Source organism: Anastrepha ludens, chromosome 6 (genome assembly GCF_028408465.1).
Source record: "Anastrepha ludens isolate Willacy chromosome 6, idAnaLude1.1, whole genome shotgun sequence".
Lineage (NCBI taxonomy): Eukaryota > Metazoa > Arthropoda > Insecta > Diptera > Tephritidae > Anastrepha > Anastrepha ludens.
In genome coordinates this window covers 83021557-83038143 of record NC_071502.1, presented here as the reverse complement: position 1 = coordinate 83038143, position 16587 = coordinate 83021557, and the positions used below count along the sequence as shown (strand labels likewise).

The 16587-nt window shown below is 36.9% G+C and overlaps 1 protein-coding gene across 5 annotated transcripts in view; it reads left to right on the top strand.

Moving 5' to 3' along the window:
* The window catches only part of LOC128866050 (cartilage oligomeric matrix protein-like), a 111956-nt gene that overhangs the window by 38843 nt on the left and 56526 nt on the right, over positions 1-16587 (top strand). For all 5 annotated transcript variants that reach the window (XM_054106528.1, XM_054106525.1, XM_054106527.1 and 2 more), the window contains exons 2-3: positions 14066-14335; positions 14465-14531. In XM_054106528.1, coding sequence (XP_053962503.1) covers positions 14257-14335; positions 14465-14531 — 146 coding nt within the window. In that variant the 5' untranslated portion in view covers positions 14066-14256. The remainder of the gene's footprint in view (positions 1-14065; positions 14336-14464; positions 14532-16587) is intronic.

Genomic DNA, 16587 nt, shown 5'->3' with positions numbered 1-16587 from the left:
TCTCTACAACTTCTGTACTATTCAAAAATTTGCGAAAATATTCCTATCCTAAAAGAGTGCCTACCTAACAGGCTAGAGGTTAAGCAATGCTCCAGATCTTTTCTTATCTATTTGCGGCCACATTAGCCTGGTTGTAACACACGTACTTTCTTCTCTCCATGACCTATTGGTTTTCTCGAGAATATTATTTTGTATCCTTAATTTGCAAGTTGCCATAGGAATCCCAATATTAGCTCTGTTTTCATACAGTGGAAAATTAGTAACTTAAACTTATTGACCTTACAATTTCCTTCAATATATCTAAGTCCCGGAAAGCTGACCTTGAAGATGGTGCTAATATCATTATAGCTGAGCAATCTTTGATCTTAGTATAACTGCCTTCATTGACTTGGAGACTTCTGCTCATCCGAAATAGTAATTAAAGAAGATTCTTAATCAGAAAAAGTGTAGTTATGGTCGGAACTAGAACAAATCGAAAAAATTGAAACAAAGCGAACTAGAACAAATTGAAAAAACTAATAAAATAGCGCGCGCTTTTGAAAAAAATCTTCGTAAAATCGGCTCTATTTCGCTAGTTTCTTAGTGTAAAAAATAGGTTAATGGGCTGTAAAAGCTATAATGTTGGGAATTCCCTCATGAAAATTTCACAGTATATTTTTAAGAACTGTACTTTCGAAATATCGAAAAAACAAAAAGTCGGTTTTGGAAATTTCTAGACCACCGGGTCCCCTTGAGGTATATAGTTACCTCCTTTATGGCCAAAACGTTTGCCTGGTAGACGCTACAGTACCCGGAAGTCGGACAGATAGTTCCAGTCTTAATTCTTTAGAAAAAACTCACTAGCCTACTTTATTTTTTAGCTTGGAAACATCCGTGTACAAATTTATTTCCCTCGTCTCCATGGTCTTTGAGTTTGCCACTCTCTTCTTGAGGGGATGATAGTTTTGAAGAGCTAGTTGATGGTGGGTTTAGGGAAAGAGTAGTTGATTTCTTGATTATAACTGCTCATAGTATTTTTTCGGGGCAACCATTACTACCTACCTACCTACCTGCTCATAGTATAGAAGTGAAGAAGCGTGGCCATCAAGCCTGACCACTGAAGTGGCGGCCACGTGTTTTCCTACCAGATTTAAAGCAGTTAAGTTGACTAGCACCACGAGGGCTTTTTTTTGGGGTAGTTTTTACAGCGCCGGTGAAGCTTAGAAACATAGTTCTTTGGACCTTGCTCAGCAATTTCATATAACTTGCCCGTATTGTAAATAAATCATCAGACAATTAAAGCGAAGCACATTGGAAATACCAAGAATAGAATTCTTAAAGTTGATACCGAGATCAGATTCAGAGAAGTCAAATCTGCTTTTGGTAGTTTTAAAAAGTTCTAATACTCTGGAAATTAGCAGCGCTCACAAAATTTCGAATTCTTAATTCATTTGTTAAATCTGTGCCACTCAATGGCTGCGAAATTTGAAAGGAACGGCTCCTCACACGAAGCGTACCATATTCCAACGCTATTGAGAAAGTAAATGGTAAATAATTGGGCATATAACCGTCAGTCGTCAAACAATGTTAATAAACTTAGAATGGCATTGTACTAAGATCACCAAGGTATCCGCTGCAGGAAAAATCTAAAGGGAACTTCAAGGATTTGTTTAGAAGTGTGAAGTTGGTTTTGTGGTAATCAGACGAAACAGAAAATAGGTTTATTCTTACCTTACAGTTTTTCGTTTATTGTTACTTTCGTATTGTAAGAGCTCAGAAGCCCTAGGAGATATGTTAACACACTGACGTAATCCATAAAGCATAAGTTTGAATTGGCTTAAAATGCTCTTTGTTTTTTGTAATTTTTTTCCATTTTGCGCATTTTTTCGAAATAGAAAAAGAAATGTTATTATTATTATTATTATTATTAAATTTGTATAATAACAAGTTATACAAATATAAGAAGGCAGCAGCACTAGCAGCATGGGCCATCGGCTGTCAGATAACAAAAAATGTAAATGTACTTTAAATAAGGTCTAACGTTAAGTAATTATCATATTTAAATGCTTATAACTAAATAAAATAAACAAAGGTACATGTTAGATCCGTCTTAACAAGTCGTTGGCTTTTAGAAATTTGTAGACAGTCAGTATATTGCTTGCAGATGGCTCTTTAAGAAAATCCAGTGCAGGAGAGGATCCAAAGAATTGTTGTCTGGAGGTGTGTAGATTTCGACAAGATTGTAGAATATGATCTAAGGTTGCGGTTTCGTCACAAAAGGGGCAATCGGCTGGCAGCGTACGTTGGAGGAGGTGTGCATGTGTGAGAATAGTGTGGCCCAGGCGTAGGCGCGAGTACGGTTTGAGAACTTTTAATGGCAGATCGGAAGGAAGTGATATCTTTGATCTAGATGGATTTAAGAAAGCGTAGTGGTGTTGGTAGTTTTTCCAGTTATCTAACAGATAAATGCGCCGTTGTTTTGTAATCTCTAGGAGGATGTCACTTTTAGAGTAGTATTTATGAAGCATTGACGGTAGATTAGAAACGCTTCTAGCTGCGGCATCAGCGTTTTCATTGCCGGTAATCCCCGAATGTCCTGGAACCCACATTAGCTTAATTTTGTTTGGATAGCTTATGAGAATATTTCTAATTGTATTTATATGAGTTTGATCGTGTGTTGGACAACCGATGGCATTGATGCATGATTGGCTGTCTGTGCATATAATTATTTTGCCTTTAATTTGTTTGGCATAAATGGAGGCTTCTAACAATGCCGCTGTTTCTGCTGTAAAAGCAGAGCATATTGGGTGCAAAAAACCATGTTTGATCGTGTCCCCGTTTTCCTTTGTAACGGCAAAAGATGTTGAGGTTTGAGTTTTTGATCCATCTGTGAATATAAAATTCCATCCCTGTTTGGAGTACTTTTCTTTTTCGGATGTAAACAGTGCTTTGTAAATTTCCTTCGCTGTATGTTCTTTTGGTCGCTGCAGCGTGTTAATAGCAAATGGAATATTGCGTATCGTCCATGGAGGTTGCGTTTCAGCTGTGCGGTAGCGAAGGGTACCCGGCAGTTCAAGTCTTCTTTGCAAGCTCAAACATTTGGCTACAACCGACGTAATTTTAGGACTCCTCTTTCTTAAAGATGCGTTTCTGAAATCTTTAATAAGATTGACATTGTAGGTGAAAAGTAGTTTTGGTAAAAGTTTATGAGTACTGTCTTCGATCCGATCTGGAATCCTTGGCAAACCTGTTTCCGCAAACAAGTTTCGAAGTGGTGTAGTTGGGAACGCTCTAATGCTCCTGCGTATCGCAGAGTGATAAGGCGATGATATTTGGCAAATTGAACGTTTATCTGCGTTTCCGTATATAGGAAGGCCGTAATCGATTTTTGATAGGATGAGTGCTCTGCATGCATGAACAAGTGAAGACGGATGTACAAAAGATTTCTTAGAAGATAGGTATTTAATTATATTTAACCGTGTCATAACACAATCTTTTATGTATTTACAATGTTTTTTAAACTTATACTTAGAGTCTATAATTACACCTAGAATTTTTATTTCTTTTACTGGCATTATGGAATGGCCAAAAAATTGTGTTGGCAACCCAGAGCAACTAGATTTTTTGCAAATGTGCAAAGTTTTAGATTTTTCGAAAGAAATTGATGTGCCTGAGGTTGAGGACCATGTCACTATGTCTCGGAGAATGCTTTCGAAAATACGCGAGACTGAAAGAAGATTAGCATTTTTCGTGAAAAAGAAAACATCGTCGGCGTAGAGCTGACATTCTATACTGGGATAGTTCGCTGACAGCTTGGCAATTTCATCGAACGCTATTATAAAAAGAAGCGCGGAGAGTGGAGACCCTTGTGGCGTTCCATTCTCTAGATTTACAATAATTGAGGCAAAACCGTTTATTCTCACTCTGCATTTTCTGTTAGTGAGAAAGCTTTTAACAAAGTTTATAATTTTGGAACCAACCTTCAACTTAGTTAATTGTTTCAAAATGATATGCACTCCAATTCGGTCGAAAGCCTTCTCCAAATCGATTGCTAGAAGTGAAACATGGTTTCTTGACGAGAGTGCGTTTGTGACGACATAGTCAAGGTGCAAAAGAGCATCAATTGTGCCACTGCCTTTTTTATATGCTACCTGGTTAGAACTAATAACTTTGTTGTTCTTAATATACCACATCAACCTATTTGCAACCAGTTTTTCCATTAGTTTACCCAGGCATGATAACAGAGAGATGGGCCTATAGCTTTCAACAGAAGTAGGAGGTTTATTGGGTTTCAAAATTGGTACGATATAGGAAGTTTTCCACGCTTGAGGGTAAAAGCCGTAATTTAGGATTTGGTTATACAAGTTAGTTAGTCTGTATTTCATGCAACTGGGTAAATTTTGAATCATAGGATAAGAAATTCGATCAAGCCCAGGAGTTTTACCTTTCACGGTAGAGAGCGCGAACTCCAATTCATTAATAGTGATTTTCGATTCGATTGTCCTGGCAGCAGGTGATAAATTGTTTATAATGTTTGCTTGGTCGTTTAGACAGTTGTATTTTGCCGAGCAAAAGTTGCTTGAAAAGCTGGCGTCGTTTGAGTTAGAAGCGTAGAAGGAGGCAAAATAATTGGCTATTTCGAGTGGGGAGTTGATAACGCCATTTGTGGAGTTAATGTGGGCGAAAGTAGTTTGCTTACCTGAACCAGTGAGCATTTTAATATCATGCCATATTTTTCGGGGCTTAGTGTTAGGATTTATGCTAGCCGTTAACTCTTCGAACTTCTTACGCTTGGCATTTTTGGCGGCGCGCTTAAAAAGAGCATTTGCCTTTTTGTAGCTTACCAAGTTTGAAATAGTGCGAAAGCGTTTGTATTCGTGCCATTTATTCTGTTTGTTTTCACGAAGTTGGGATAATTGAGAGTTCCACCAAGGAATCCTTTTCTTACTGCTTTTTGGTGAAGTTTGTGGTATAGTGTGATGTGCTGCTGTTCGAATAATTTTTGAAATATTGGCTGCCTCTTGGTTGACGTTGCTAGAAGCACGTAAAGTTTCACACAAATTAATACATTTAGTGCTAAATTTCGCCCAATCGGCTGATTCTAGAATGAACTTAGCGTTTGACTTAAATGTGGATTGGGTTTGGGCATTTAGTTGGATGGTGATCGGATAATGATCGCTACCGTGAAGAGAGTTAGAGACTTGCCATGAGCATAGTGGTGCAATCGAAGCAGAACACAAAGTTAGATCGACAGTAGTGAAGGAGTTCCGGGTGGAGAAGTGTGTTGCAGATCCGTCATTTAGACATATAAGGTTTGAGGACATTAAAACATCTTCGATACATTCGCCTCTTGAGTTGGTATACGCGGAACCCCAAATTGTACTCCAAGCATTGAAATCCCCGCCCATAATTAAATCAGAAGGAAGTTGTTTTATGATTCCTAAGATATCACTCGAAACAATGCGTTGTGTAGGGTGGATATATAAGCCGACAATACCAATTTTTTTAGGCAAGTCAACTTCTAGCGCTATGGAAGATACATTTGATACGATTGATATTTGTTTGTGTGGAATATTGCGCCTAATTAGTATCGCAGTGCCTTGTTTATTTGTATTAATACTGGGCAAATTGTGAAAGTAACCAATATATTTCCTTGGTGTATGTGGTGCGTAATTGTGAGGAAGGTGAGTTTCGCTTAAGAGAATAATTGCAGGTGAGTAAGAATTGATGAGGATTTCAAGGTGAATATAGTTGTTGAAATAGCCATTGATATTCCATTGTATAATTGAGAACATAAGGATGGAAAGAAAGGAAAGTGATCTAAGTAGAGAGAAAGATTAAGCAAGACTTGACTACGTATCAAAGTTCGGCGAGGCAGAGCTGAGCGAGTCGTCTGAGAAGGTTAATCTGAGCTGACGCGTGGTGAAATGTCATTTGTCTTAGTGAGAACTGAGACAGTAGACATTTCGTCATCACAATCTGAGGTGAGCTGTGTCTGAGAAACGGAATCATAGTTGTTAGTATAAATTGGTTTAGTACTCGTATTAAGAATGTTGAAAACTGTTGAATTTATATTGTTCGAATTTGGAAATGAATACAAAGGGGGATTATCGTTCTTTGTACTTGTTTTTGCGATAGAGTCAGCTGAGAAGCTGGTTTTTAGAGGAGGGTGTGTTAAGGGAATGAAAGAGGTAGTAGAAGCTATAGAAGTAGAAGAATGGGATGATATTGAATTTTGTGTTGCTATCGATTCTTTAGGTGTTTGTATAATTGAATTTTTGGTTGAGGGAGCTGTGTTTGCGGTTATTTGAGAATATGTGGGATAGGAGGAATTAGTGGAGACGGTGGCAAGAGGAGACTGGGTTGTTGTCGAATTATTGGTAGTTGTCAATTCTTTGCTTTGCATGATTGTGCTCTTTGCAGAAGAAGTGCTTGCAATGATTTGAGAAAATGTTGAGGCGGAGGGTTTAGAGGTGGTGGAGGCATTATATTTTTTTGCTGCTTCGCGCATACTGCATTTATTTATTGTTTTAATTTTTAGTATTTCTTTAGCTTGTACGAACTTTGGGCAGTTGCTTGCAAATGATGGGTGGTCGCCAGCGCAGTTTGCGCACATTGTTCTAGAACATTCGGACCCTACATGTGGTGGTAGGCTGCATATGGCGCAGGTGGAAGGATTTTTGCAGTATTTTAAAGTATGACCAAGTAATTGGCATGACTTACATCGCATTGGGTTTGGATAATATGGACGAACAGAAACTTTCCTCCAGGCGACGTCGATTTTTTCTGGCAGAGAGTAGCTGTCGAATGATAGAAGTATTGCGCCAGTTGGAATTAGAGTGTCTTGTGACTTCTTTTGGAATTTGTATGCAGCGATCACGCCATGCATTTTTAAGCCATCAACGATTTCTGAATCGGTTAGGTTGTTTAAGAAAGGGGCAAATATGGTGCCTTTCACACAGTTTAAATTTGTTTGATAAGTTACATTAATTAAACATATACCGGGAAGAAGTTTTGAAGACATGAATTTCTCAGCGATTTTTTTATTCTTAGTAAGCACTAAGAGGCTTCCATCACGCAACTCAGAAATCGAAATTATGTCCTTGCTGATAGCTAATATAGCTTTGTGCACTGCAAAGCAGGAATAATTGGATATTGGTTTTTTTTCTTCACTTGATTTTATCACAATAAATTTAGGATCGTCTGTTTTCGCAAAAACAATTGGAGGTAGTTCGGGGTATGATTCTCGCGTTTTGTTGGGTTTTTTACGCTTGCTATGAACACCAGGGGAAAGTAGGGCGAACCTATTTTCCCTAGGTGGGGATGCCCCAAGGGGCATTGTTTCACACCTATATAATAACACTAAACCCTCGGATATCACTCGCGTAAGCAACTGTACACGGGCAATTTAAGTTAATTTATTAATGTGTTTACGTAGGTAAACGAATATGAATGCAAAGAGAGTACAACTACTACACAGCGGAAGAGATAGTGACCGTACGCAACGAATGTTAGTCGGTGACTGAAAAAGAAATGTAAAGCATTCGTTATATGAAATAACAGTCACAATACGTGCAGGTAATAAAATTATCAAAAATCAACGAGAATTTTCATCTATTTTGCGTTTTTTATATTAAAATTTAATTGATTATAAAACTGCAACCTAAGTTCTTTTTTAAATCTGACGAACAAGTTTGAAATATTGATAGAAATTTGTTGGGTTTTTATGAAAATTGCACAAACCTGTAAACCTTATTTATGTGGTAATCGTTGTGAAATTAGCTCCATTGATATAAAAAATTTACTAAAATTAAACAAACGAAAAATAGATAGAAAGTGTCAAAATATCGTGTGTTTATTAGTTTTGCCAGAAGCATATAATATAAAAATAATCAGCAAGAGATATGAAAAATATCGTTCTTAGCATAAAAAGGAAATTATAAATAGATGAAAGAGTTTGTGAGATATTTTGGCTAAGCTTCTACACCAATTTGTGTTGTGCGTTTTGCTGATGTTCCATAAGGAAGACACCTACGCGCGTTATGCCGACTCGTAGATGCAATCGTAATTATGATAATCGTTGACATATGTTAGCAGAAATTCATTTAGTGGATTGCCATTGCGTGCCGAGAGGCGATGGCTATTAGAACAAAATTTTGCTATCATTTGATGTCTCACATCCACAGCGAACTTGATGCGCGGGGCAACCGATTGGTAGTCAAGCACTAAGCAATTAAAACCACCAAAACAGTACACAAAAGAACTTCAAAATGGAGCACCAATTATTTGTTGTACCTAATTATATGGACATGGTCAATTTAATTCTAAAATTCCTTATAGTCATTTATTTAATTTTTAATTTATTTTAAGCTTCCATTGCGAACTGAATATTTGTAAGCGCAAAAATAGCTCAAAAACATGGATTAAAGAGAGAATTTTATCTTTAGCTATAAGATCAAAGTTGCCTAGGTTATGCACAATGCCGCAAATATGTAAAGTTTTTATTAGGGTGGTCCTTAAAAAATGGAAAATTTGAGCATAGGAGATGTTCTTAAAGAGAAGCAAACAATTTTTTTCACAATTTATACCAGAAAACACTGCCAATTTTTTTACTCATACAAAAAATTAAAAATATTGTAGAGTGAAAATCCAATCATAAGTACAAAATGTAGGTACAGGGTCCGGCACTCGAAGTGTAACCAATAAAAAAAGCCATACATTTAGTTTGGAAAATTACTTTTATTCAATTAACACGTTGGCTGCCAATGTATCACCGGTTATCATTTCAAAAAACTACCCCCAGGTGCCAATGTATCACCAGTGATACACGCTTAGGCCCCTAGACTTTAGGGGCTGGGACCCTAACGGAAGGAGTTTTGGGAAAATAGAAAGTTTATTTTAAAAGAAAAAATATTTTATTTCATAGTAAAATACAAAGTTTTGAAATAATACGAAATTAAAAATGAAAAAAATTCAATTCAATTCTGGAAACAGAAAAAACTATATTTTTTGTTTTTAATTTTAATGTAGTTGCTGAAAATGTTTAAGACATAGGTATGGTGACCTCCGACATTGGGCGCAGTATGTTGCCACTAGTTTGGCCTTCTTCCTGGCGACTGACGACGAGTTTGTCGTCTTTAATTCTGAATAGCACATGCCACAACGATGTCTCTTGCCCCTACCATCCTTTGTTGCTTCTGTCGACGTTATAAAAAGTGGTTTCCCTGCGGAGGTGAGCGCGCTATTGAAGCGCTATCTTTTCCACCAATGAAAAGGATAATGCTTTGACGAAAGTCAGATATTTGCATTTTATAAGTTTTTGACACTGTTTCAGAGGACTGGGCATTATCTGTGAAGTGAGTGAATTTGAGCAAGATCTGGAACCGGTTATGAGCCATAACTTGTGGGACGAATGCGTTTTTGAACAATGTGCTTGGTTTCCAATAGTCGGTTACTGCAGGGTATTTTACCATTCCCATATACATGACTATGGCCAGAAACTCCATGATCTCCTGCCGATCAGTATCTTTCCACATATTCATCCTACTGCTGCTGCGAGTACCGATGCCAGTTACTTGAGAGTTTGCATTCCTATTTGTCTCTTCAACAATAATATCCAATATCTCATCGGTCAAAAACTTTCTGTAATATGGAAATGGCGTACCGGCATCATATTGCAAAACCTGGGGTGGATTGGTAAATTCTTCTAAATTCTTCAAAGTCTCTCCGGTAGCAGGCGAGGTCCATGCTGTAGTAGTTTCCGTCTGTTCTTCATCAGCAGTATTATTAACATTTGTAGCACTAACATCGAAGTCTTCATCAATACTGTCATCACTCCTTGTATCACTGCCTGAATCTGGGATGTACTCATCTTCATCTGGACTAAAATCCTCACCACTAACACTGGAATTTTCCATTGAATTCAACGCGTCACGTATTTCCTCGGAATTCATAACTTCACAACTTCACTTCACTGTAATTTGCAACCAACTGCTCGCTATGAACTCAAGTTTGATACGGATTTATTTTGATTTACGTCTTCGAAATGTGATCACCGGTGATCACATTTCAAAAAAAATAAGAATAGTTTAAAAAAAACGGCAAGTGGTCACCAGTCTTTTAGTTCGGACCTTACTCTTCAAAAAGTCCAAAGAGAATAATCCAACAGATTCGCATCTGGTGAATTTAAGAGCCATTGTGTGGACATTATAAAGTCCGGAACGTTGTTTTTTAGCCATTGTTGGTTCACTCGAACTCTGTGAGACGGTGCCGAGTCCTGTGGAAACATCCTTGTTCTACCACCGAAATGTTTGTCTGCCCACGGCTTCAAAGCAAGCTCCAGAATACTTTCCCTATAATATTTCGCATTTACTTTGACACCAGGCTCGATGAAAACGATTGGAGAGTCTCCATCTGCGCTTACAGCTGGCCAAACCATTACCAGTGGCGGATGCTGCCTCCTAGTGGCCAGTCGTTGTCTTAAATTCTTGTATGAACGATCGGTCAAATAAACTCTATCGTTTTGGGAGTTTACGAATTGCTCAGTTTGAAAAATTTACTCGTCAGAAAACACAATGTGCGGAAATTGACCGATTTCGGCCAAGCGAAACAACTCCTTCGTTCTTTCAAGTCTGATTTGTTGCTGCTTTGGTATGAGATCATGGGGCTTTTGGATCTTGTAGGGCTTGACTTTGAGATCATTTTTCTATATGCGGCAGTTGCTACGCTCAGATATTTTCAGTTCTTTCGCCATTTGATTGGCACTTCGTCGGGGACTTCGCTCAAGTTTTTTAATTTTTTTTATTTTATTATTTTAGGTCCAAGTTGTTACAAAAAGGAAATAGACAAGTTTAAGCATGGGACTAGTTATAAATTTATAGCTTGGAAAGGAAACTGAAACTAGTTTAAAGAGGAAATTAAAGAAAGAGATCACTGGCTTTATATCCATCATACATTCTTCTAGTCATATTTAGCATAAGCTCTATTTGCGATTACTGACGTCTGAATCCTTATGGAGGTAGAATTTTTCCATAAGGCTAACAAAAGTGATTAGCAATGCTCCCAATAAACTGGTTAGTGTGTGCGATCTTTCTCTATATAAGCGCGAAGTATTATATTTTGTATAAACATATCAACCATCAGTGTAAAAGTTGAGAGCCATCACTTGTAGACCACAAATTTAGGGCCTTCAGTGTTTTGCTGACTACGCATCGTAGATGGTTTTATATGAAGTTTTTTCATGGCAGTAGTTCATTTGAAGGTCTATCGGCGCGACATTTATTTTATTAGAACACATTTTTTATTCTGCTAGGTTTACCTTTTCTATGTGATCAAGTAAGTTTTCCATCCTCATCAATTTTCATTCAATTCAAGGCTTTAGCGTCGACGAAATCTGTAAAAATTTAGCGCTACGCAAGTTTCGGAAATCACAAAACCAAAAAAAAAATTGAATACAGTCTCTACAGCCTATAACGCAATTTAGCGAAGGGTATAAATATGCATTGATAATTTTATCTGGATTAAAAAATATGTAAAAATTGTGCACTTTTAACTTTTAACACTGGTTTTAGAATCTTGAATTTGTAGAGGCTGTATTTATTTTTCCTATATGGAAAATAAATGGGTACTCTGTGCAGGTTTTAATTTTTTTAAGGATTACCCTAATTAGGATACTATATGTATTTGTGCTGGCTTTTGCCTCAACTTTCTGGCAGTTCAGTGTACTTTTGGTGTTTTTTGTTTTTTATTAAAAAATACATGCACTTTTATTTTTCTAAATCTTGGTAGTGACACTTAATAAATTTTGTAAGACTTTGTACAAAAACTTGCAATTTTTCGTTATGTAGAAAAAATTCATGGGAACACCGTTAAAAATTAAAATAAATTTTTTTTAAAGACCACCCTAATGCACATGCATGCATTACACTGCGTTACAAAAACGAACTTTTTTTCTGTCCTATGAACGAAATATATTTTTTCGGAAAGGAGAGAAAAAATAAAAATGCACGTGTATCGGCGATTTTCATGTACACGTCAGAATTTTTTTTTTTATGTATAAAATATAGAGCTGGCAGTCCGCCTGTGTGAAAAACTTTGGATCAATTTTTAACCCTTTTTCCGTGATCCAATCGCTGAGCGGCGCAAAGATCCATGCAGGTATTTTTTTACGAAGGCTTTTAGTAACTTTATTTTTTTAATGATGTGTATAATTTAAGGTGTTTTCAGTGGTCCGCAGATAAAAAAAATAGTTGCAAGTTATGAATTTTCATCAAAATTAAATGCTATCGAACAACGTGCATGGAAAGGCACAGTTGCCGTTGTTGAGCAGTTTCTTGGCAACAAACGAGCTGACATTATAAAAATATAATTGCAGAAATGATTTCGGCATATGGCGAAATGGGCATATTAATGTCGCTAAAGATCCATTTCCTTCACAATCATTTAGTTTGTTTCCCTGGTGATTTAGGAGCTTGTAGCTATGAACATGGCGAAAGGTTCCAACAGGACATTGCGGCAATTGAAAAGCGCTTTAAAGGACAAGACATTACGCATATACTTGGCGAATAATCGCGTTGGCCTATTTGTCGCCATACTGACACAAATGCTTACAGACGCAAAAATAAAAGGCCTAAGTTTCTTTAAAAGCATTAAAATTTTTAATGTAACAATAATAATTAATAAAAAAAATCGGGGTTTTATATATCTATTGTAATGCGGAGTGAAATACCTTTCTTTTGATACAGACATCGGCATATCTCATGCAATTTCTTTTTTAATTTCGAACAGGTGGCAACCCTGTGAAACATTGTCAGTGGCAACACCTAGGTGAAAAGTCTAGAAATATGATACACTATCTGTGTGCCCAATTTCATTTAAATTCGTTAAGCTAATCCTGAGATCGTGTGGCTATACAGATATGCATACAAGAATTGCTCGTTTAAAGTTATAAAATACAAAAAAAAAAAATTGTAACGTGTACATAAAAATCGCCAATACACGTGTTTTTATTTTTTATCCCCTTTCCGAAAAAGTATATTTTGTTCATAGGACAGAATGTGTGTAACGCGGTGTTATCTACTATTGCTGTTGCTTGCACCAATTTTCTGCCAGTTTGCAGCCAGCAATGATTTTTTCTGATTAAAAAAGATATATAATATTAAATTTATGTATTTTTATTTTTCGAAACCTTGGTAGACGCATTTAGGACTTGTTTTAAAATTTTTAATTTTTTTCGGCGGGCTTTATTTTTTATATATGGCAAAAAAAATGCGAACCTCGCGCTAAATTTAAATGCTTAATTTTTGTAAGTACTACCCCAATGCATTTACTACAAATACGCCTGCTGTTGTTTGCCTCAATTTTCCGCCAGTTCACTGTCTGCAATGATTTTTAGTGTTTGTTTTTTCAGCAATTCATCGACTTGTTGATGTTAATTTTGTGGCTACATACTTTTGTTGTTCTCGTTACCATCTTCTAGCTTTGTATGTTTGCTTTGCTGGTCGTGCGCAACTCAGTTATGGCAACAGCAACATTTGCCGGCTGAATTTGGTTGCATTTGCCGGTTTGTCAGTTTGCCACATTCCACACTTTGACATTTCTGCTCCACTAGCTCTATGGACACCTCGCTGGACGTGATGTGATGCACACACCTCCACAGCCCCTCCCCCACGTATGGAGTGTTCATGTTTTTCTTTTTGTTTTTTTATTTTTTTTATCAACGCAGCTGTCAACGCATAAATGATAATAAATTTGAGTGCCTGTCTTAGCAATTTGGCTACTGTATAATTACTTGCGATGGCATTAACTTGCAGCCTAACAACCCATCGCTGGGGCAACTGGCCGCGAGTGAACAAGAATTAAAATAAATACGGCACAAAAAATGTTGACTTAAAAATTTGTAAAAATTTGTACATATTTGCTTATTGGTATTTGCTTATGCTAAATGTGTAGGTATGTAAAGCGTAGTTGTAAATAAAAGTTGATAACTTCGTCTGTAAAATCTGCTCAACCTCAGCTGTATTGACATTTTTTGCAATTCGTAATGCCCATTTCATTTGGTCTCTGTTTGATTTGTAAATTTTTGCAGCGGATGAATATTCGATAAGTTGCTGATAAAAATCGTTGTGATCACACACACACACACACATGCACATGAAAACATTGAGAAACTACGACAACATCTACAGTAAATCTGATAATATTATTTGAGGTCTGTGCAGAGCTTTTAAGAGCTCCAACAACAACTACTACATTCAAATTTAAATTGAGGATCAAACGATGTATTGGCTTCATCTGTTTGCTTTGGCTGCAACAGCGTTGTGGATTGGTGATGTTTCATCACTATCAATCGATCCAGGTGAGTACAAAGTTTTTTTTTTAAATATGTAAAGAAAAAATTTAATATATTTACCTTCCTCATCAATATTGGCACTTCAAAATTCCATTGAATATTAATTCATGAATCATTTCGATTTCTTTGTTGTAGTTGCCTCAGCTGAGCTGGAACAATACATCAAAAAGGGAGATTGCGTGATTTCAATGCGACACATTCGGTAAGTTACTTATGATGCTGAATTTTACTCAAAATTAATTGAAATATTTTAAATAAAAGTATAATTTGTTGTTTGATGGTTACACCGATTATGAGCTCACATACTTAAAATACGAAAAGTGAATAATTTTAGTTAAAAATAAGAATATAAAATTATAACGTCGTGGCATTATTGCAGTTTAAAAATTTTTGCGCGAAGTGAAAACGATAAAAGCCTATTTTATTATCATAAAATGGCTATTTGTGCACTGCAACCTAAAAAGATATATTGTACAGTAGGCCGGGTCGATTTGTGGGGAGGCAAACAAATCGCCCATTGCTCTGTGAAAATCGTATTCTAGGGATCAAAATAAGAAACTTTGCCGAAGGAACCATACCTCTAAAACGAATTCTGATGACCCCCAATTTGGGTCGAACTTTTTAGTTTCTTTTCTCATGTAAAGGCCAAAACTGGTGATATTTTGAAATGATTGTATGGGGAACCCCCCAGGGGAGTTCCAGGCGGTGTGCCACTGGCATGGGTGGATCGGCCGTTCAAAGTAAGTGGGGGTCGGTCATACATTTGGACTCGATTGGAGCACTCTAAATGGGTCAAAGTGGGATTTTTCGTTCGACCCAAATTGGGGGGCATCAGAATTCGTTTTAGAGGCATGGTTCCTTCGGCAAAGTTTCTTATTTTGATCCCTAGAATACGATTTTCACAGAGCAAAGAGCGATTTTTAAATCGGTCCGCCCTATTGTATAGCCATGTAACCTACTCAAACAGTTTTAGGCTATTAATAAATCCTAAAACTGCTGTAAGGTTAGTTTCTACTAGGAGATTTGGATCAATAAGCCCAGTCCTCAGGGAATTTAGTCTGAGTCGAGCCACTGCTGGGCAGTCGCATAGAACATGCTCTGTTGTTTTTTGTGCTTCTTTGCAGACTCTGCAATAATCATTTTCTGCCACACCAATTTTTCGTGTGGTAGTTGAGTTAACAATGCCCTGCTAGCATTTCAATGTAGAGTTTTATGTCTTTTCTGCTGAGGATAAGGACTGCCTCTACCTTTATTCTCGTACACTCTGGATCAATGAGTATTTTCGATTGCCGCATGCCCGTTTGGCTCTCCAGTACTCGATTAAGCCTCATTGTTCTCGCCTACGTAAAAGGTCACTTTTGAAGCCAAAAGGACAGGCGAGTTTTCACCAGAGTCACAAAGTTTCTTGGTGCTAGAGTTTTGAAGATTTGAAAATATTTCCAGACCAACCTTGATTGAAATGAGAAGCTATGTAGCGATTTTCGAGCTGCTTGACTGTCAGAGAGAATGTTGATATTGACACACTGCAAGAACAGGTTTCCATTTAGCTTCAATTGAAATTTCTTTCTTTTTTAAAAGACAAGCCTACGAAGCATTAATACCATTTTTGGCTGCAGCTGTTCTGTTTTCAACTTGTTTTTTAAAATTCATCTCAAGAGTTATTTTCACTCCTAACTAAGTATATCGAGACACAGTGCGTATTTCTTCCTTACTATAATACCACTTCTCTTCTGTACTAAGTTTCCCACCTTTTCTGAACACCATTATTTGCCACTTTGTGCGGTTTACTTCAAGATTCCACAGGTTGCAGTAGTTTTCAAGGTTATTAATCATCACTTGTAGTTTGCCTGGGTAATCCGCTAACAAAATGATATCATCCGCATACATTGGAAGTATAATATTTTTCCCTTCTATGTTTAATCCTCCCTCTAGGCTTTCATGTAAGTCGTTTATGTAAAGAGCAAATAGTATTGACGACAATAGGCATTCCTGTTTGACACTTGACTTTGTTTTGAATATATCTGAAATTTCTGACCCATTCCATACAACTGTCTTTGTATCGTTGAATATACATATTCTCTATGAACTTCACTAGTTTGGTGGCAAGACTAATACGTCGCTGTTTATATATCAAGCCGTTTCTTCATACTCTATCAAATGCCGCTTTAAAGTCGACAAAATACGCGTAAACTTTCTTCTTTTCATCGAATTTTAAATGGACAATAGCGGCTATATTGAATATATTGTCGACTGTAGAG